This window comes from Atheta coriaria, unplaced genomic scaffold (assembly GCF_025399875.1).
Source record: "Atheta coriaria isolate IRGN ID8LTWV9N9 unplaced genomic scaffold, Caltech_Dcor_3.1 hic_scaffold_9_pilon, whole genome shotgun sequence".
NCBI classification, from domain to species: Eukaryota; Metazoa; Arthropoda; class Insecta; order Coleoptera; family Staphylinidae; genus Dalotia; species Dalotia coriaria.
In genome coordinates, this window is record NW_027045451.1 from 14,380,001 (window position 1) to 14,401,953 (window position 21,953).

At 35.3% G+C, this 21,953-nt stretch overlaps 4 protein-coding genes across 5 annotated transcripts; 2 read left to right on the plus strand and 2 right to left on the minus strand.

The window, feature by feature from the left end:
• Positions 1-4: 4 nt before the first annotated feature.
• On the minus strand, positions 5-2,946 carry LOC135799599 (angiotensin-converting enzyme-like). Its single transcript, XM_065312761.1, has 8 exons — positions 2,754-2,946; positions 2,241-2,514; positions 1,679-2,172; positions 1,363-1,621; positions 1,180-1,288; positions 756-1,117; positions 374-544; positions 5-260 (listed from the first exon to the last, which is right to left on the minus strand). The coding sequence occupies exons 1-8, from the start codon at positions 2,824-2,826 to the stop codon at positions 98-100; spliced, it is 1,905 nt and encodes a 634-aa protein (XP_065168833.1). The 5' UTR covers positions 2,827-2,946; the 3' UTR covers positions 5-97.
• An 867-nt stretch (positions 2,947-3,813) lies between these two features.
• LOC135798744 (uncharacterized) lies at positions 3,814-7,535 on the plus strand. 2 transcript variants are annotated; one of them, XM_065311684.1, is made up of 4 exons: positions 3,814-4,044; positions 4,097-4,515; positions 4,582-5,717; positions 5,775-7,535. In XM_065311684.1, exons 1-4 carry the CDS (start codon positions 4,025-4,027, stop codon positions 7,023-7,025), a joined length of 2,826 nt encoding a protein of 941 aa, XP_065167756.1. In that variant the 5' UTR covers positions 3,814-4,024; the 3' UTR covers positions 7,026-7,535. The 2 variants fall into 2 exon arrangements, with proteins under 2 accessions (XP_065167756.1, XP_065167755.1); XM_065311683.1 differs by having other exon boundaries at positions 4,097-5,717.
• Positions 7,060-19,557, plus strand: LOC135798025 (uncharacterized). Its single transcript, XM_065310680.1, has 6 exons — positions 7,060-11,217; positions 11,934-13,109; positions 14,174-16,993; positions 17,313-18,667; positions 18,719-18,864; positions 18,925-19,557. The coding sequence occupies exons 1-4, from the start codon at positions 7,821-7,823 to the stop codon at positions 18,131-18,133; spliced, it is 8,214 nt and encodes a 2,737-aa protein (XP_065166752.1). The 5' UTR covers positions 7,060-7,820; the 3' UTR covers positions 18,134-18,667; positions 18,719-18,864; positions 18,925-19,557.
• On the minus strand, positions 19,466-21,793 carry Amt (Ammonium transporter). The gene is made up of 8 exons (XM_065311685.1): positions 21,532-21,793; positions 21,277-21,475; positions 21,037-21,182; positions 20,821-20,984; positions 20,574-20,763; positions 20,388-20,516; positions 20,074-20,330; positions 19,466-20,024 (listed from the first exon to the last, which is right to left on the minus strand). The coding sequence occupies exons 1-8, from the start codon at positions 21,755-21,757 to the stop codon at positions 19,659-19,661; spliced, it is 1,677 nt and encodes a 558-aa protein (XP_065167757.1). The 5' UTR covers positions 21,758-21,793; the 3' UTR covers positions 19,466-19,658.
• Between the last annotated feature and the right edge of the window lie 160 nt (positions 21,794-21,953).

A 21,953-nucleotide genomic window follows, 5' to 3' on the forward strand; every position in this document is an offset into this window, starting at 1 on the left:
GTGATTATTTATACCACTCATATATTTATGAATGACAGTTCATGATAGTTCCTTTAGAAGTCAATTGAATGAAGCGTATTATGGGACCGGGGAGCGATTACCAGCCAATCGGAATGTCGTTCACTTCAACGTATTTTTTTAGCCATTCGTACACGGGTAGGTAATAATCAAGAAGAGGTTTTGTCGATATGTAGTCTTGCCCAGTAAGCATTTTGAGCACCTGGGTCCAATGCACACTCACACCTAATGACATTGCTTGCCTGAAAACAAACACCAACGAAATGAAATTAACTTACTGTGTACTAATTTTACATCTCCATTTTGTATTGTGTACAATGTTGCGAGTACACTTTTATAGCATCGAAACACTTACTCTAACAACTTGCCGCACTTTTTGCACCCGTATATATCGCAGCGATGCAACGGCATCTTAATCTCCTCGGCTTTCATCGAAGCGCCGGCATCATTTTGAAATTTCCCAAATAAGGACAAGTCACATAGTCCCTTGAAGATTTGCATTTGTAGGATGCTACTCAGAAAGTATCTATAGAAAATAAATTCCAATTAGATCGAAATAATTGCTTCTTCAGATATACTACAGTTGCAAAACGATGAAACTACAATGTATGTACGAATGCAAGTGCATACTATAATTATAGATCATGCCATATATACAAACATTGCATATGAGCAATACAAGATAAGAAGGAGTATGTGTTCTTAGCGTTTGCTATCGCCCTGTATGTTTGTAATACCGTATGTATGGGGTGTTATCAGGAACGTGAAACTTGGCGCCTGCATCGAAAAACTCTTCACTGCGTACTTCAGGTGCTTTGATACCGCGTAGTTCTTCATTCATCTTCCAGTATACTTTATTGTAGTTTTCCTCAGCAATTTTTCCGTTGAATATGTTCCATCTGTATTCGTCCACTAAGAGACCAAACGGTATTTCGGGTATTTTACTGAGCGCTTGATGCAGTAATAGAAACATATCGATATCTGGAGAGAGGAGTTCTTCGTCAGTGAGCAAATTCAACCGATGCAAATGTTGTGGTACCATTACACCATGCATTATTACATCACCAATACTTTCATGAAATGCAGAATTTGTTCCTTCCTGTAACATTCATAGTATATTTTTATTTCGCGTTTTTTTGCCAAAAATCTATAAATATCTACTCGATAAACAGCAGGTTGATGAGCGTAAGCCATATTATATTCAATATGCCCCATCTCATGATGAATCACATAAAAATCTTCCATATTTACTTTTGCACAAAGTAAAATTCTACAAAAATATTTCAATTATCAAAGATTTTTTACATTAATATTAAAACATGTTTATATATAATCTATATGTACCTATAATCATCATCATTGAACATATTTGCTGCGGTACCATGACACATTGTGGAATTCTCACGTTCTTCAAAAATTGAATATTTCCAAAACTTATCTGTCATCGCCGGTAAACCAAGCGATGTATAAAAATCTTCAGCCTCTTCTGCCATTTCACTCACCGACCAGTTTTTCTCTTTAAGTCGTTTGTCCAAATCTAAACTTTTGTTACTACTGAAGAATAGACCAATCAAAGCTCCCCAATTCTGACCCCACATATTACCTGGTTATACATTGTATTCAATTATATTCCATTGTTAACTATTGTGTTACAACCCACCTGTTAAATGAATCGGGATGAGTCCCGTCGGATCAATTTGTTCTCGTCCGTATTTTATGAGTAGCTTGTGTCTGATGACGCTATGAAAAATCTCGTAGAGTGGACGAATCTCTCTATAGAACTCTTCTACTTGAAGTTCAATATCAGGCATTTCTAATTCATCACGCCATAAAGCACCCATGTCTTCGTATCCATTTGCAGATGCCACAATGTTTTGACTTTTTACTACTCTCGGGAATATTTCTCGCATTGAAGATGCGATATTATCATAAAATGTATACCACAAAAATGCTAATTGGTCCGGATTGAAATCTTGTCTTTTGATGAGATATTCTAAATCGGGTTCGGCCATTAGACACTCACCGGGTTGCGGATATCCAAAATTATCTTGTTCAGGATTTCGTAATTTTTCCAATGGCGTGGGAGCCGATGAATTGAAACACACTTGTAGATCATACGCCATATGCATTAAACTTAATACTTCCATTTCCACTCTATATTATAGTAACATATGAAGACAGTATTCATCAAAAAAGTATTTTAAGATTTTTTTAATGCTTACTTAGCAGATGCTTCCGTAAATTTTGGTCCACGGCACAATAAATATAATTTCCGCTTTTGTTCATCAGTTAATAATTCGGAATTAAAATGTACATCGCATATTTTATTTTTCCACGCGAGGCGCGCTTGTGCGATTGCTTTCGTTTTAGTTTTTGCGTTCTCATCCGCTCCGTAAACCATCATGTCCCAAGTTAGTTTTGTACAAATTTGATTAAACTCCAGCAAATCGTTGTCCACTTTATTCAACCATTCGTCGACATCTTCCCGATAACGAACTGTAGGTGTAACAGACGGGTAAAGAAAACGCAGGGAATCTGAATATTAGTGTAATAGCTATTTAAGGTAATCTGCCTTGAGGGTTGGGGCTTAACTTGTAATTGAATAAGTTAAATTGTGTTTGTCTACACGGAGGAAATTACAAAGAAGTAAAAAAATCGTCTAAGAGTGTTTGCGCAATGGAGACAGAATTATAATGAAATTAATTTGTATTTTGAATTTCAAACGAGGCACTTACTTATGTTGAGCGCTGGATTGCCACAGGTAAAATCCAGAAACACCAAAACAAGGACTACGCACATAAAACCCATGGTTTAAGATTTGTAGAAAGCTTAGAACGATATCGCGACCATATCAATTTCCCGACAGGTAGACTCGGACTGAAAACGTCTGCGTTGCTTTTCCGCTTTTATACCCTGCCTAGCTATCGTGCTCGTGGCTACCTGCACGAATTGACAAATCAGCGTTTGACTAAACAAACGGGAGCACTTCATATTACCAGCAGCATATGGCGAAAATATAATCAAATTAATAGATAATAACGTTTACGCACTGTTTTATACTTAGTTAAATTTAGAGATTATATTTCTCTCTAATATCCTTCACAAATTTATTAATTCAAGTCGTTATGAAGAAGCAAAAAAAAAGCGCTACCACATTATCGCCGCAGGATATTATATTTATGGCCTTAATTGACTTGTGTGGTTTTTCATGCGCTTTGTTCTCTGACAAATGGGATGCGACAGACGTTGAAATATAGAATTGCAGGGTTTCGAAGGTACGATAAACAAAAAGGGAGAGCATGGTTCTCTTTCCATGAGTGTCGCATTGCTTTATTGGTTTCTCAGCGATTTGTCCGTCGTCGGCTTTACATCTTTGACTTTGCTCTTTGTTTTCATTAAAAGAAAAGCTCGGATTTGCGCGCGTGGGTGGAAGTCCTGTTGTGAGAAAAGTTCATTTTCACCTGCGGCACGCACACATCCAAACATTGCGTTCGTAAAATTACTTCGATTGTTTTTATTTTAGCTTAATCACTATAGTATACTATAGTAATATTAATAGTAGGAATTAATTAATCATACACCTGTCATGCAACAAAATTAATTGTTTTTATTACTGAAATTGAGTAATACGGATTTTGTTTCAATTCTGGTTATGGTCTGTGTGCTATTTGATGAAGTGCCAATATTTGCGCACAGTGAACTCCTATCCACTCAATCCGTGAAGCCGATAACACGATTAACACGACCGCTAATTGGATCGAAGACGTTATACGTCAGACAAACGTACGTGACGCCTGTGGGGATTCGAAAACAATTTTGACAGTGATTAGAAAGACATTTTATACATCAATTAATAAAATATTTCGTCTTGCGGATTGCAAGCACGCAAAGAGTCGTGTAAAAGTGTCCGTAATACATGTAATCAATTATTTAATAATCTTTAGTGTGGCAGGCAGTCATCACATTGCGAAATAATGACAATTAGCTGCCCTTTGCCATATATCAGATGCGTTTGCATGTAAAATGGTAAGTCATCTAATTCCAACTGGATATTAAGGGCTAATTTGTGTTATTACAGCTTTTATGCGTTAATGCTCATACTCGTGTACAACTTTACAACGAACATCACATGCAACGGGAAAGTGCAAAAGCGCGCCATCGATTTTGACGAAATTGCTGACTTTGCCGACATTGTAGAACCAGAACCATCACATTTAAAGTCAGATATTACTTTTCGAAACTCTCTCGATAAAATTCGAAATCTTAATTTGGACCTTGAGTTACCAAAAGAAATAACACGTCGATATATACCATCTACAAGTGAAAATTATGTGACAGCTAGAAGTTCAGCAGCCACAGACACACACATATCAAATTACAGTGATGACATGAATAGAATTATCAGTTTTCGTATGAAACTATTTAAGGCAAGAAGTAAACGGTTCATAAACAAAAGGAAGCGATATATTTACTTACCGATTGTGACACCACACGGAGGTTCGTACTTAAGTCATTTAGCTGATGCAACAAATGACATTAACTTAAAAATGCAAAATTATGCAGCGACTTTAATGGTAGTGTTGACGACTCCACGAAGTACAACTTTAGATTTATTGGGAACGAAAAAGATTGATAATTCAGATGTGACTACAACACAAATCAGTAGTATGAAGACTACAAATTCGCCAAGAAAGGTGGCGACAATACCTTCAAGTACTGTATCGGCACATACCGAAAAACATATAAGAAGTTCTTCTACAAATCAAGGATCATCTAGTCAAATTAGTCATTCAGATGACGAATATCCACTTTTTGGTGCTGATGGTTTTTACTCAGATTCTATTGAAGGTAATGATTTGCCGTTGGTGCCGTTGGAAATTCAAAAACGATCAAAACGTGAAGCAGAAGATAAACCTGTGCCCAGGGGACTTGAAGAATTGTTAAGAGTGGTACCGGTGAATATCAACGAAGATCGACCACATGACACCGATGGAGAAATCATCAATAAAGGAAAACAATCCATACCGGTTGTTCATATTACAAATATACCACATAGTTCATCAAGTAGTAAGGTACCTGCTGCATCCAAGAAAATGCAAACAAGTTTTTCACCCACATCCTCAATAAACCCTAATTCTGTATCTACGATGGCTACAACTTCTGATGGCAATCATCTTGTTACGAAATTTAGTAGTGGTGTTTCCGAAAGACATTCTTCAGTTACACCCACATCAAAAATTGAAATTAAACCAAGTTATAATAGTAACCCGTACCGATGGGAGAATGATATTATTAAAGAACTGAATGTTAAGTATAAAAAAGATGTTATGTCACGAATGTCAGCAGCGAAGTTTATAACACCAACTGTGTTTGCACACCTTCAAAGTACACCACAAAAATTTATCCGTGAAGATATGGAAACAATGGAAACTTCGACTACCATTGAGACACCTACCACTTCTGTTTCCGTTGGTGGTGAAACTACGAATCTACCAGTGTGTAAAGGTAAAGAATGTAAAAAGTTGACTCAAAATTTTATGGTTTACAACGACACCGCTGGTGATTGTAACAAACTAGCTAATGAAGAAGGAGGTACAGGGGGTTATAATATTATCAATAATGATGAGACACCGACCACATCACTTGATTTTAAGTGTCCGAGTAGTTTTACTACTACTGAAGTATCTACTACTACAAAGGTATGTTATTTAGATACGTTTAAAGATATTTATTTAGACTTAGAATTTTATTTGTAGTCAAGTTCGTGTGATAAGTTACATCCAAGTGTGTGTGAGCCAAGTGATGAAGAGGAGGTAGAACCTTGTGATTTGAATTTAGCGAAAGAAGCACAAAAAGCGGCGAGTTGCCAGGCTGAAAAGAAAAAGAAAAAGAAACTCCATGATAAACAAAAAGCAAAAAACAAACTTAACATAGATAAACGACAAATCACTGCTACACTGACTAACACTAATATGCACACACCACCTAGTTTCGGTTTTCAACAACCACCTTCATTTATTCCCAACTCTGATATTCAGCGAGCGCTAAATTTAATTGTATCTACACAAAATCCTTCTAATTATCAAAATACTTACCCTTCTGCTTCAATTTCTGCAAATCAGGTAAGTGCTATTCAAAATGTATTCTCAACGCCTGCACCTCCAACACAATTAGACCGCGTGGTTAAAAAATCGATTGATAAATGTGTAGTGAGTTCCGTAATTGAGAACTTGAAAATGGTTGATCAAAAACTTGCGGATGCAGTAGATCCTTTACATTCAGCCCAAGAGCAATTGGATTTGGCAACGCGTTGTGAAGTTACAACACTTTCTTGCTCTGACCTTAATCATGGAAATGGTGGTGGTGGCGGTGACTTACTTGCTGATTTAAGTGATGCAGAAAAAGGAGCGCTCCAACGATTAGCGATTAAAATTATTTCAAATCAAAACGCTAAATTGAAACGTGCTGATGGTATGCCTATAATGCCTGTTGATCAAGAATTTCGTGACATGGCGAAACGTGGTATTGCTAAAACTAAAATATCTCCACAGAGTGAATCTCTCGATCAAATTGATTATGATTATGCCGATCAGGATCGTTTAAGTCGTTTACAAAGAGATTTATCGGTTGCACAAGAAATAGAAATGATTGTTCAAAAAATTAAACAACGTCAAAATAATCGTCTGAAGAGAAATATTTTGATTTTAAACAAAAATATTAATGATGAAAACCAGAAACCAAAATCTGATGAGTTTGGTGAAGAAAATTTTGGGTTTGATAATGATCAAACCAAGTTAAGTAGAAGTCTTGGAGACAATAATAAAGTTAATGGTAATAATGTGGAAGAGTATCAATCACCCAAAAAGAAAACAAAACCAAAGAAATTATGGAGGAAACTGTTTGGGTTGACGGGCAATCGGAATAATAACCGTTTTTTAGATCAAGACTTTCCAAATTCTCAGTCGATTCAAAAGGCAAAAAAAGACACAAACAAACTTAAGAGCTAATCGTTCTATTCACTACAATCCGTACATATTTATGAAGCATCATCATTGGGGACGGTCAAGAAAAAATCGGAATAAACGCAATTTTCTTGATAAAATCATTGGTAGTCACAATACTAACCAAGAGAGTGAAGATTATGAAGTGGCGACCGATGATGAAGTATGGACGTTACACTTTGGCAATCGACCAACAACTGTAGCGGGATCAAATACGGTTCCCAATAAACAGGAAAATATGAAAAATTTAATGGCTGCGAACACAGATATGGAATCTAATGCTTCGGATCAAAATAGCTTGGAAACAACTGTAGAAATGTTGAATAAACCAGAAGTTACAACAGAAAAATTTAAAATTCAGTTTTCGTCATTGAAACCTGAAGATTCATCTATTTCAATAGACAATAAGGCAACTTTTAATTATGCTATAAACGTGTCACCATTTGGGGCCAACATGAATTCTAAGTATCAGGAAGGTTCTACAATAAATTCACACATAGGTGAGATTAAAACATATTCTCCACCTGTTTTCGTTTCCTTCCGTTGACAACATCTAGTGGTAGTATATTTGACACTGATTTTAAAGCTTCGGTAGGTCCGTCTTTTAATAATGGAATAAAAGTATATACCCCGTCGGATGTTTTACTTATAACTACTACCGACCAGACTAACATTGATATCGAAAATAAAGGTGATTCTTATATAAGTGGTTTGAAACAATATTCGCCCCCGGTTTTTGCGACATTGGCTAATCCCATTAGTACAAAAACTATAGTTGTAAATGAATTTAAAACTGCTACGATGAATTCAAAAATTTTGGATGATGTTCCGGAAGCTCCTACGATCATTACATTATTACCAAAATCATCAGCATCTAAAAATGGAGATGATTTTCAATCAAAACTTAATGAAAATGAAGTATTTTTAGAAGAAAAATTTACAATACCCACTGATAAAACACATTCAAAAGAAGAGGAAGTAACAGTTACAGGAAATTTTCCAAGTGAAGCTGAGTTTTCTATGACTACTATTAAAATACCTTATACAACAAATTGGAAACCTACTCCTCCAGATCATCTGCCAGATGATCAAAACATGTTGACTCCTGTTGACCAAATTAACTTCCAAGAAACCACTGGTATTTCAATAATAGATCAAACTTATGATAAAAACTCAGTGAATGCTGGATCAACCGACGAATACGGTAAATTGCAAACTATTCAATTAGTAGCAGATAAAACAATTAGAATTGGAAAATCTTCTCCAGACGTTGAAAAAACTACAAATGCATTAGAAGAAGATGAAATTACCAAGGCTACTGTCGAATATATGAACGATGACGAGAAAGATCTTGAGGATGTAGATGCAGAGGATGGTCCCAAAGGGAAAGTGAAAGGGACTACTATTTTAATGTCTGGCAAAAACATGTCAGAAAATTCAAAATATTTAGCTTCTGTTGATGAAGGATCTACTACAATACCAACGATGTTTGAAGAAGATGAGATGTTTTTAAATGCCATAAGAGTATCAACAAAAAAGCATAAACAACATTCCAACAAATCACATCATATGTGGAGATTTGGAAAGAAGTCAAAGACTACAGCGGGCTTATATAACATTACATCTGTGAGTAATGAGCTTTTAAATACCCAGGATATTGACGATGCTCTTTTGGAAAAACAAACAACTTCCGCTAAAATGTTTAACTCGACTACTATTACTGACAAGTTAACTGGTAGCTTAAACTCGAAATCAATAACTGCTAATGATATCACATCTTCTTTGAATGGCGTGAAGGAAATTACTGAAAATGTTGAAAGTACAATTCTTCATACTAGTGCTGGTACTACTGTGCCTATAACAGAATCATTGACAACACCAGCAAAAATAAGTACAGAAAAGCTATATGAAGCATCTGGTTCAGATGTAGAAAATTCAAATACAATCTCTGATACTATTGTACTTACATCAACAAAGGATTCAGCTACAAATAGCATAAGTGCAACTGCTGTGACAGATTCTTCTACTGAATTATCTTCTTCAAGTATCAGTGCAAGTGAAACAAAAATTTCAGAAAGTACATCAACTTCTTTATCCCCTAGTTCTGAAAGCGTTATTATTGAAACTACCACGCCTTTTTTAGTAATGGGTACTTCTGCTTTGATGGGAGAAAACACATCTACCCAATCGTATAACAGTGGCAGTAATGATACTACAACCGAATCTGAATTTCAGCAGAATCAAACAGAAGGAAATGTTTCATATACAGAAAATAATGGACACAATGAAAATATTTTAGACGGGGATAAAAATGTATCTCATAATGAAGGTAGCTCGACTGGAGATGTTAGTGTTAGTACTCAGGCATTATTGGATATAACTACCACCAGTTCTTTGGAATCGACAAACACGGAATCAGCAACTGTCACAACTGTTTCGGAAAACGACTTAAGTACAACATCAGTTGCTAAAAATTCATCAGATAGTTCTGGCATATTATCAACTGTTGCTACTGCGGTTAATCTCAAAGAAGACAAATCGAGTGCTCTATTAGAAATTTCAGAATTTGGAACAAGTGATTCTACCTTAAGTACCACAACACAACAACAATCTTCACTTTATTTTAGTGATGACACTATTAAGAAATCTACATTGTTCCCTGAAACATCAACTGAAGGGAGTGGTGCAGAATCCCTGAATACAAACGTAGTTGAGTCAAAAACTACAGAATCATTGTCAACATTTTCCAATATATCAACATATACCAAGGAGGATTCTCTTTTAGCTTTACAAAATTTCCAATCTCCATCATCACTAATTCCTTTTGTAGAAGTCAATTCAACCACTGAAGCCGCTGAAAAAACAATTAATGTGATAACTACTATGGATAACTCATTGAACATATTTAAAGCCACAAGTCATACAATGCAACCATTTGAAGAAAATGAATTTATGGCAAATACATACTCAAGAAATACTGAAACGTACTTTACAACTGAACAGAGCTTGCAATCAAAACAATTTGCAAATGGAATCGAAACAACAACAAATGCAATAGCAATGATTGATGATTTGTTAAAAATTTTTCAATCAAGCACCAGTCCTCCAAAAAATTTGCCAGAAATACTTAAGGACGCTTTGGCATCTGCAAAATTAAATCAAAACCACACTACTGCATTTGATTTATTTAAATATTTAAGTACATCACCTCAAGCCACGACAGATTTGATTACGTTAGACTCGTATTCTACCTCACTATTAAATTTGTTACAAGATCAGACAACTTTCGGAATGTCAATATTTTTGGAACCTACGACTACCACGACTACCTCTAAGGAAACAACATTAATTCCATCTAGTACTAACGCGGCTACATCTCTATCCATGGTGTCTGATAGAACACATAAATTAGAACTGGAGAAAATACCAGGAACAGTTTCTACAGTTTTAACTGGTAGTACTTTGAAACAACAAGAACAATTAAGAACAACTAAAGCTCCCAACTTTCCAAATAAACCTCACAAAAGCGATAATTTTAACAATAAACTTAAAGAGCATCACATACATGAAGCATATTCATCGGGGTCGGGTTTCAAAGCAGATCATGGTAAATATTATATAGGAAGTGAGTTCATTCCTGAACACGGCCACAATTCTTCAATAAATGTTCCAACTTCAAATACAACGCTTCGAAATAAAATATCGGTCACAGATTCTGAATTTAAGAAATTAACAAATGCAGAAATTCTTACTAAATCATTTAGTACAGCAACAGACACAATTCGTCCAAACGTTAAATTTCATTTTTCAAATAAGACACATGCAGAAGCCAAAGAAGAAAGAATTATAGTATCAAGTTCTACATTTACTGTGGCGTCTACAGATTTCGTAGGTTCAGAAGATTTAGATTATGGCAATCAAGACGATAGTGGGAACGATACAAATATTACGGAGATTAGTAAAACATCGGTAGAAATGACTACAGATTTGCTAAAAACAACTGTTGAGTATGTAGAACCAAAAACTAAAACAACACATAAACACAAGCATAATTGGTTGGGTCGAAAATCTAAAATATCGACTCTTCCTCCTTATGTCGGTGAAACTGTAACAAGTCCAGATGAAGAAGAGGATTTAATGGATTCCTCACAATTAACGAATTCTTTAATTCATGCTTCTGAATATACAACGGAGGAAAAATGAGTTCTCATAATACGAAACCATCAACTTCCTCAGAAAAACATTTAACTCTAATTACGCACACTTCTTCTGAATCGGAAACCGAAATAACTTATGTTTTTGAAGATGATATTTATGAAATGCCCAATGAAGCCGCTTTGACTAAAACCAAGGAGTACGTATCAACAACTTCTAAACATGAAAATACGGAGTTAAGTACAACAAAATATAAAAGTACACCATCTGAAAATCACGATCAAAATGAATCTGAGAAACACATTCCATTAACAACTTATAAGCATGAAGACGATGCGATAAATACAACGCCATATAAACAGGACACACATAAAATGCATGATCAATCTAATGTGACACTCGATTGTATTTCATGCCATTCGAATGAAACAACAATTACTGAGGCTGAGGAATACCTTTCATCAACAACTAATAAACACGAAAATAACAAGATAAGCAAAACAACAAATATAAGTGGCACACCTAAAAGTAATAATCAATCCAATGAAACATCCATTACTCAATCTGAGGAGTACAATTCGTCAACTACACAAATTAAAATATCAACAGAAAATCGCATTAGCAAAGAGACAAATACTGTCCAGGAAAGTACTCCACCAATGGTTATTGAAAATAAAAATCATCCCACTCCATCGGGTGATAACAATTTTTTGCATGAAAAAATTTCATCACAATTTCTCAATGTGGACGACGTTTTAGAATCCAGTGTAGGTGGGTTGACAATGCAAACGTCTACAAAGGGTGTGGATACTTTAAATTCTAATATTCCTGGAATTGATTCGCAAGTTCTTGATGCGAGTGATCATTCAAAGTCAAGTACATACTTTATTTCAAGTAACACGGAGGAATCTCTGTTTAGTAGCACATTGGACAACGGATCAAGCGTTTATTCTGAAATTATTAGCAGTGGAGAAATTAATAATACCTCAGTGAATACAGAAACTACGACCAAAAAAATAGAAGAAATCTTTACTCCATCAAATATAGATGCAGAAAAACCTATATCAGAAACATCTGAAGTTTCTAAAATAGGATCTGAGTCTTTGATTCTTTCCGGCTACACTGGTAGTAATAAAGAAACAAAAATAACGAATATAGATTCAGAAACGACTATATCAGAAACATATTCAATTTCAAATATTGTATCTGAGTATTCGACTTTTTCCGAGTATACTGGTAATAATGAACAAACGATAATCACGAATATGGAAACAGAAACGTCTATGCCAGAAACATCTATAGTTTCTGAAATTGCATCTGGGTACCCGACTTTTTCAGACTATACTAGTAGCAAACTAATCTCGTCCAAAATAAATGATACGATTGTATCAAATATTACAGAAAGAACAGAAATATTTAAAACTGCATCAGAAATTTTAGAAGTGGTCAGCACCAGCTTTATGGAATCCACTGTATCAAGATATGATATAGAAAACAAAATTAGTTCGGTTTTTGATGAAACCACTGGTTTAACTCTAAACCAAGATGATGTTACTGATTTTATCACTGATATTTTCTTAACCAAAACAACTTTACCAACATATGATTTAGAAAACAAAACAAGTACTGATTTTCTTGAAACAACAGCTTTAAGTGAAAACCAGGGCAATATTACCACCTTTATTGCTGACATTCTATTAACCGAAACTTCTACAAATATGTCTATGGAATCTGAGGTTACTACAACTAATGAAAATCAACCGTTCTTCAATTCTTCAACATTGATCGAAGAAAGAAGTACAACACTGAACCAAGTTGATAGTCTATTTACAAGTACTACTTCAAAGATTGATGATCAATTGACAACCTTATTCAGTTCATTATCGGTTTATGATTCTACGGAAAACATTTTAAACTCTGATGTAGAACCTGAAAGTAACAATTTTACTATAATTTTGTCTGAAGTCGGCTCCATTGCAACCACTAGAGATCCGGTAGCTCATGATATGTATATGTTAACTGAGGGGCTACTAAAAGTGGGGCGCCCATTTTATCGGATTTCGACAATGACGAAAAATCAACATACTTTATCTTAAAACCAACAACTGTAGCACGACACCTGAAGAATTAGACTTAGAATTATTGACCACAAAAACTCAGAGAGTTTCAGACACTAAAAGTGCTATAAATAATGAAGCAACCATTCCGAAATCATGGAGTCATGGAGAAGAACAAACCTTGAGTACTCTTAAATATAGTCCAAGTACTTTACAAAAGTCAAGCGTTAAATCCAGTTTGGAGACTTCGACTGAATCATCTGTTATATCAACATCTATAGAATTAACAACTTCAACAAATTCTATAATGCTAAGTCATTTAGTATCAGAATCTACACAAAAATCAGAATCTGAAATGACATTTTCAAAAGAACTAACGCAGACTACAAACGTGAATCAGCCTACAGAAAAAATAGAATAAATGGTACCAAATCGATAAAAATGCTTTGAACAAAATGATAGACAAAATAAAACATATTGGTCATACTGATTCTACAAGTAATTTAGTAACTACTGTAGATAAACATACAACAAACACTTCTACGTCCAGAGTGCCTACAACTCCGCCAAATTTCAAAGAAAGTGCTAACGCTATTATAATTAATGATTCTGTGGTTGAAACAACTAATACTCCAACTATATTTTGGGGCATTAATACTTCAAATGCTGAAGTCATGACTATTTCTACTGAGTCAAGTACTATTGTTGGAAGCCCAAGTTCAGGCACTGTCTCCGAGACTTCAGGAAATATAAACACTACCGTAATGCACCGAAGTGAAATTGATATTTTTTCTACTACGTTATCTACTCAAACGGAATTTTAAGCAGTACAATAGGAATCAGCACACCTACTTCCAGTGTCACTGAAACGACACTGTCGATACAACAAACAACTGCTGAAGTAAAATCTGAGAATGGAGACCGCGAAAAAGAAAAAATAAGTACTAACAGTAGCATTTTATTTCAAAAATGCCACTTCATTAGGTACTGCATTTTTCCCAAGCAGTACTTCAAATACTTCCGAAACAGCATTAATAAATATTTCTGAAATACCAAGCAACACCACTCATTATTCCGAAATAACTATCAGCACTATTTTTAATGCCCCAAGTGCCGATTTGTCTACCAAAACCGAAACTGAAATTAGTATTGGCAATGCTATTAACGCTGGAGCGGTCAATATTACTGAAAACGTCTCTACCATTTCGATGACTACCGAAAATTCACAATTAACAAATTTAAATTTTGTAGAGAAAATGATCAGTACTACAGGTTCTGAACAGTTAATGTCACAGAGTGCGTCAAACATAATGGAATCATCTTCAAAACTATTTGAAGGGACTGATGCGAACCGTGTCACCGTTACACCAGTAATAATGCTATTTACACCGGCAACTGGTATAGTTTCAAATTCTAATGAAGACATTTCTTTCCCAGTAAACATAAAAATGTTGCTAGAAGCAGCTGAAAACGAGAATCATGCATCACTTGTAAGTGTAACAACAGACACTGCAATAACTGAAGGGACGGGTATAACTGATTCTACAAAATCTGATGTTATTAGTACAAAATTAGATAAAACTGAAGCAGGGACTTCCATTACTGAAACCATAACTATTGAAAACAGATTAGAAACAGCAACAACTCTTTCTAGTAGTTCTACAAGGACTAGCGAACAAATACAAACAGATGAAGAAAATTCAGGGAACGGAACGCCAGAACGTACACAAAGTGAAGGGTCACAAAATATGAAGATGGTTGACTTAAACTCACAACCACAAACAAGTACAATATTACAAATCAGTGTAACAACCAATGATGCCACAGAGTCATCCGAAATAATTACAACTACTACAAAAGTGGAAACATCTACAAAGACAGAACTTCCTTCCAACGTAAACGCAAGTGAATATTCAACAGATACTTCCAGACTTTCTACACCTACTTCTAGTACCCTTGCAGAATCTGTAATTAATCATATAAGTTCAACAACTGAGACAGAAACACCATTTTCAGAACTTACTACACAAATTAGAACGGAACAGTTTACGAATTCTTCAAGTTTTCAGACCGATAGTTCGTTTTCTTCAACCGAAGTATATTATACAAATGCACTATCAAATACTCTAGAAAATACCAAGTTAAACATGAATACTTCCAGTAATTTAATAGATTCGCATAGCACAGACAGTTTAACCAGTGATGAAACCATTTTCTCAAGCGTGGAATTAGGCAGCTCTTCTTCAAATACAGAATATGCTACCTCCACAATTTCTGCAATTAAATCTAATATTGTCACAGAAGCAGTAATTACACAACAGAGTTCAACAACTGAATATAGCACCCAATCTGCGGAGGTATCAGTAGAAACACCATCTGACACACTTTTAACTTCAAGCGGAGAACTTCCCACCAATTCGGACGTGACAAATCAATTAGCTCAATCTTCTACAACTTTGCATTCTAAAACAAGTTCAAGTTCTGCTTCAGACTCATCAACCATGCACGTCAATTCAACAACAGAAGAAATAAGTTACGTAACAAATGCACGACTACATTATACGGAATTGCCAATAACAAAACCCCAAGAAACAACTACAGAAATACTTACAAATGCTGAATATGCTACAAATACGTCTACAATTTCTACAATTGCTTCCATCCAATCAGTTTTTACCCAACAAAGCCCAACTACTGAATTTAGCATACAATCTACGGAGTCATCAGTAGAAATTCCATCTGACAACCTTACAACTTCAAGCGAAGAGCTTTTCACCAATTCGGACGAGACAAATCAATTAACTCAATCTTCTACAACTTTGCATTCTAAAACAAGTTCAAGTTCTGCTTCACAATCATCAACCTTGCACATCAATTCAACAACAGAAGAAATAAGTTACGTAACAAATGCACGATTACATTATACGGAATTGCCAATAACAAAACCCCAAGAAACAACTACAGAAATACTTACAAATACAGAATATGCTACAAATACGTCTACAATTTCTACAATTGAGTCTATTGCTTCCATCCAATCAGTTTTTACGCAACAAAGCCCAACAACTGAATTTAGCATACAATCCACGGAGTCAACAGTAGAAATTCCATCTGACAAACTTTTAACTTCAAGTGAAGAGCTTCCCACCAATGCGGACGTGACAAATCAATTAACTCAATCTTCTACAACTTTGCATTCTAAAACAAGTTCAAGTTCTGCTTCACAATCATCAACCTTGCACATCAATTCAACAACAGAAGAAATAAGTTACGTAACAAATGCACGATTACATTATACGGATTCACCAATAACAAAACCTGAGGAAATAACTTCACAAATTCTTACAAATATTGGAAGTGTGGTCAAAGACATTTCTACTGATAAAACAGAATTTTCTCAACAATCAGATATAACAAAGCTCATAATAGGGTCTTCTACGACCGAAGCAGTATACACAAATATGTCTTCGACCAAACGACCTAATATGCCAAAAGTATTGTTTAGCACCAACGGTCCGGTAAAAATAGAAGAACAAAATCAAAATTTAAACATGCATCACATGCCGCACAATTCACCCACATCTACACCCACAACTACCAAAACAACTGCTAATTTATCTACAAATATGATAACTGAAGGAGTTCAAGAAAATACTTCAGCATCAGAAGCTATAACGAAATTTACCTCAACATTTAAAACAAAGACATCTAGCACATCTAGCAACGAGACTTGTAGATATACACCAGTGGACAGAAGTAATAGTAAGTTAATTTATTCTTTATAGAAATGGTGGTCATGTTGATCCTTCTTTTTCAGGCTTCAACATGACCACCAGTACGGATAGAACATATCAACCGGTCTATATTGATTTACCAACATATTTGCCAAATTCATCATTGCCCGTGCCAAATTTCGAACAGTATTATACTACACTATTTGATGACTATATCTCTGAAGACAACGAAAGTTTTGATCAAACTCTCAATTCATTTGCTTTTCGGGAAATGAAGCTTGCTGATTTTAATAATGTTACAGAATTTGTTACAACTACCGAATTTAATGCAGCTATAAATGTTTCAGTTATGACAATGCTGAAAAGAACTGCAGAAATTACCAATGCAACAAAAACGTTATCAATTGAGACAACTACAACCAAAACTTCAGCAGCAACAACAGTTTCAACTACTGCTAGTTCCACAATGATATCTACACCAACATCAACTGAAAGTATCACACCTGGTTCAACATTTACTTCTACAATTCCTAGTTCAACTACTTCATTAATAACTACAACTTCCGCTCCAAAAACCTCAAGTGGCCCTACTTCTACATATTCTCTTGTAACAATAGCAAATGTAGCTCCAACGTGCAATGGTGATTCTTCTTCACATTCGAAACCCTGTAACATTGATAAAGACCAACATACCTGCATATGTTCAGTTGATTCAATAGTGAAAGACCTTCAAGAAAAATCTCGCTATCCTAATATTAATTCAGTTTTGACAAACATGTGCGAAATTTATATTCCACTCAACTCTACCGGTATCAAAGTCGGGCGTTGTGCTAATCGTCAACGTCGCAACTTGGACGACTATGATATGGATGCACAAGTAACACAGAAACCAAAACGAGAAGTAATAGCGAGCGTGGACATCAAAGACGCACTTAGCAAAGATATTGACTTAGAAGAAACTGAAGCGCATAAATTTGCCACAATTGGCTCTACAGTTCGAATGATATGCGCTGACGGAAAGAACTTTAGTTCAAAAGATTACAACATGAGATGGACCATAGGCAAAGACACACCACTCACAGGTAGTAAAACGCAAGAAACTGTAAGTGGTGATTTAATTATAGCTAATATTGAACCATCTGACGGGGGAACTATACGTGTTCAGTGACTAACCATCAAGTGGGAATGCGAACATTTAGACATGAACTATCAGTTATTAGTTTACCAACAATGGATATCAATACAACTATTTTGTATGAAATTAATGTTGATTGTTTAAAAGAAGATGAGGATCTATTAAGACTATATTTTAATACTGCCATTGGAAATATGCTCTGTGGGAAGGAACATAGAATATGTGCAATTGATATCGTCAACTGCAGTTGTATTAACAAGCATAAGAAGTTTATTTCAATTGCGTTAGTATTTCACATTGAAGAGATGCATGTGATTGTTCCTACATTAAATACAACACAGTGCAATGTTTTATGCCAAATGAAAATTTATTCGAAACTGATATCAGTGATAGTAAATAATATTTTGGTGTTTGAAACACAGCCAGTTATATACAAACATAGTCGTGATGTCACACTTACTCCTTCGAAGGATTCAACATTGGCTTCTTATGAAATTACGGAAACACCAAAACTTATTCTTGCATGTGCTGCTGGTTACGGTTTACTTGGAGATAAGCATATATGTTGTAAGTAAATTAAACAATAATAGATGTAAGGTTTTAATTTATATTTTTTAGCTGCATGCGATAAGAATACTTATAATAATGGTGGACTTGCTCGTTGTATGCCTTGTCCACCGCGTCATTATCAGCCATATTCAGGATCACGAACATGCTTTAAATGTACTTCTCCCTTTCAAGATCCTGCGTGTATGAATATGATGGTATTTTTATGATAGTTATTAATTTTTTATTTATTGCGTTGTTATAAAATAATTTTTCAGGTTTTGAATGTTAAAAAGTACAAATATTATGCCTACGGTGCTTTGGTTATTATGACATCAATAGTCCTTTGTATAATCTGTATGAGATGTCGCCGCAGTAAGAAACATGATCGTCAAGTAAAAATTGCTAGAAAAAGGAAACAGAGAGATATTGAAATGCATCCAATGCTTACATATGAAACTCGAGAAAAAGAAACTCTGACACAATTAAGTGTTAAAACGAGTAATACCCGAAAGAAGCGGCGGTTTCCGAAAGCTACGCGTGCACCTCCCATTCCTCATAAACAGGACATGGGCACAACCACACATCCAGCTCCGATTGCGAGAATTACAACATATTCTAATGTCAATAAGAGAGTGCCACCGACGCCTCCTCCACCTGATTTTTGACCCGCACATCAGCGATTGTACAATAAGTACATCTGAGCAAAACAAGGTGGTCCTAATTATGATTAAGTCTAACATGCGCAGTCACCGCGGCGTGGAAAGCCGCATATCGTTGCTAACGTGTTTAATGTAGAACGATGCAAGACGCGCAGGATGATTTTCATCTATAAATTTATTTATTTTACATCTAAGGCTCATATACATTAAGCACTTTACGTATATTATAATATTTTATATCTCACATAATTGCTTGAACGTTGTTTCTTGTGTTAATTTATAATTTAAGGCGTGTCATGTTTGTGCTTGTGGTGTGTGTCTTTTGTGACTTCCAAGACGTTAACCCAACTTTAATCCAACCATGGAAGAGGTGGCGGTGGTACCTTTGTTGTTATACTTGGTACAGGCATAGGTAAAGGTGTGACTTTCCCTTTGCTCAAAGAAGTTACCGATAGTTTTTTGGTACTCAGTGCTGAACTCGCTCGCAATTCGTTTTTCTTTGGAAATAATTTCCTCGCGGTGTTTATACCAAAATTTCGGTTCTTTGTTATGTTTTGCAACATGCGCGAAAATTTATAACGTCTTCTGTTTGATAAATTTTTAAGTTTCACTAGATTAACGTCATGTCCGGGATTTAATCCTACACCCACTATATTTTCTACATCCGATGTGTCAATCATATCTCTTAGAGCGGACATTGCTCTTGATACGCCAACCTTAAACGTAAATAATTAATTTTTGATAATTTTGTTGTGGAAATGATACCTGTGAATGCTTAATATGATGTTCCATTAAATCGGCACCCATCAACTCATGGTGTACTTCCATCCGGATAAGGACAATTTTATTAATTAGCCAAAGTAGAAGCATGCATGAGAATGTGCCCCAGAGTGTTAGACATAAACATGATAACGCTTGTATTCCAAGTAAATACCAGCCACCGCCATGGACTAATCCTTTAAGACCATTCGTTGTTCCTAATGGTACCGGATCATTAGCAAAAATACCTACTGCCAACACACCTGCAATCATCAAATTATAGAATTTATTAAAATATATTTTTAATATACATTATATACCCCAAATTCCACCAACACCATGAACAGAACTAGCACCAACTGGATCATCTATTCCTAACTTGTCAAAAATTGGCATGACAATGCATACAATCAATGCACCTATAGCTCCAATAACTAGTGCTTCCCATGCTGAAATAAATCCTTCCAATATACTCGGTCATTTTGAGTTTACAACAATGTATTCACCTTCATATAAGAAACATCCTGCGGTAATGGCTACTAACGATCCAAGTATTCCGTTTATAATTGCAATAACTTCTATCCTACCCTTATCAATGATCAGGGAATACATTAAACTAACCGTACCACCTCCGAAGGATGCAATCATGGTCATCACGGCTGCTCTGGCTGCGTACTGCCATTTAACACCACTTAACTAAAATTATTGTCATTTTTATTGTCAACATATTAATAATATCGTGGATTTGTTAACTCCGTAAGTACTGCCCGAATTAAATGCCAACCAGCCCCACCAAAGAACGAATAAGCCCATAACTGCATTTACTGGTGAACCCAATGGTAATGGGGCAATCCCATTGTCATATCGACCAATACGGGGACCCAGCATTATTGCCGCACCTAATGCAGCAGTTCCACCTTTAAGAAAACAACTTGTAAAATATCTACTATAATTTAAAATATCAAATACCGATTAGATGAACAGGACCCGAGCCAGCAATATCAACGGCACCCAATTTTTTCAAAAATCCATGATCTCCCCAGACCCAACCAGCTGGTATACAATACATCAACGTATTCCAAAAACTGAATATGCAATATGCTTTAAAGTTACAACTGAAAACATTATTTAATTTTCAAAATATATTATATCGAGTTGGTATAACTTTTGTGTATATTTGATTGCCAACCCTTAGGCGTAAAAATTTACCGTTCGGCCATTGCGCCGCTCACAATTGTCGTAGAGGTCGTTGCGAACGAAAGTTGAAAAATAAACGCAGCATAAATCGCGCCCATCATGGGATCGGAAATATCTGGATCAACAAGAAAATCACCGAAAGAAATAAAACCATTACTCATTGAACTTCGACCAAACGAAAACGCATAACCAAATATCCAGTAAGTTAATCCTTCAATACAAATCATTCTCATACACTTCTAATTTCAATCAAATTTTCATACTTACCACCTAATACTATATCCACAACGTTTTTCATCATGATATTTACTTCGTTTTTTATTGATACGCATCCAGATTCGAGCATTCCAAAGCCAGTTTGCATAGTAAATATCATAAACGAACTTGTTATTATCCAGTTGGTATCGTCTAAACTTATATCGTACAGCCATGGTATGTCTTCAGTTCTATTTTCTTTACTGAAAATCTTTTCAGATGATTCTGGGGTTCTCATTGTAACAAAAATAAGAATAATTTAATGCAAGAGACTTTGGTAAGATCTTGTGCAGTACTAACATGTAAGAAGTTTGTTGAAAGTTTAAATAAACTCTGAAAGGGTAAACAAGTCAATCATTTATATCTCAGGTATTCCAATCGTTACCAATTAACCGCCGAAACAACCAGGAATCAATCGATTCTATGAGTTTCGA

Bases quoted from the DNA above. Each gene is read 5' to 3' on its own strand.
- LOC135799599 (XM_065312761.1), bottom strand. From the start codon at position 2,826: ATGGGTTTTATGTGCGTAGTCCTTGTTTTGGTGTTTCTGGATTTTACC. The intron at 2,515-2,753 runs GTAAGTGCCTCG...TTACACCTACAG, and splicing joins CAATCCAGCGCTCAACATAA to TTCGTTATCGGGAAGATGTC. The intron at 1,118-1,179 runs GTAGATATTTAT...TGAATGTTACAG, and splicing joins ATCAACCTGCTGTTTATCGA to GAAGGAACAAATTCTGCATT.
- LOC135798744 (XM_065311683.1), top strand. From the start codon at position 4,025: ATGCGTTTGCATGTAAAATG. The intron at 4,045-4,096 runs GTAAGTCATCTA...GTGTTATTACAG, and splicing joins ATGCGTTTGCATGTAAAATG to CTTTTATGCGTTAATGCTCA. The intron at 5,718-5,774 runs GTATGTTATTTA...TTTTATTTGTAG, and splicing joins AAGTATCTACTACTACAAAG to TCAAGTTCGTGTGATAAGTT.
- LOC135798025 (XM_065310680.1), top strand. From the start codon at position 7,821: ATGAATTCAAAAATTTTGGATGATGTTCCGGAAGCTCCTACGATCATT. The intron at 11,218-11,933 runs AATGAGTTCTCA...ACGACGTTTTAG, and splicing joins TGAATATACAACGGAGGAAA to AATCCAGTGTAGGTGGGTTG. The intron at 16,994-17,312 runs GTAAGTTAATTT...TAAATGTTTCAG, and splicing joins ACCAGTGGACAGAAGTAATA to TTATGACAATGCTGAAAAGA.
- Amt (XM_065311685.1), bottom strand. From the start codon at position 21,757: ATGAGAACCCCAGAATCATCTGAAAAGATTTTCAGTAAAGAAAATAGA. The intron at 21,476-21,531 runs GTAAGTATGAAA...TTTGTATTGAAG, and splicing joins TGTGGATATAGTATTAGGTG to GATTAACTTACTGGATATTT. The intron at 20,764-20,820 runs GTTAACAAATCC...CAATAATTTTAG, and splicing joins ATTCGGGCAGTACTTACGGA to TTAAGTGGTGTTAAATGGCA.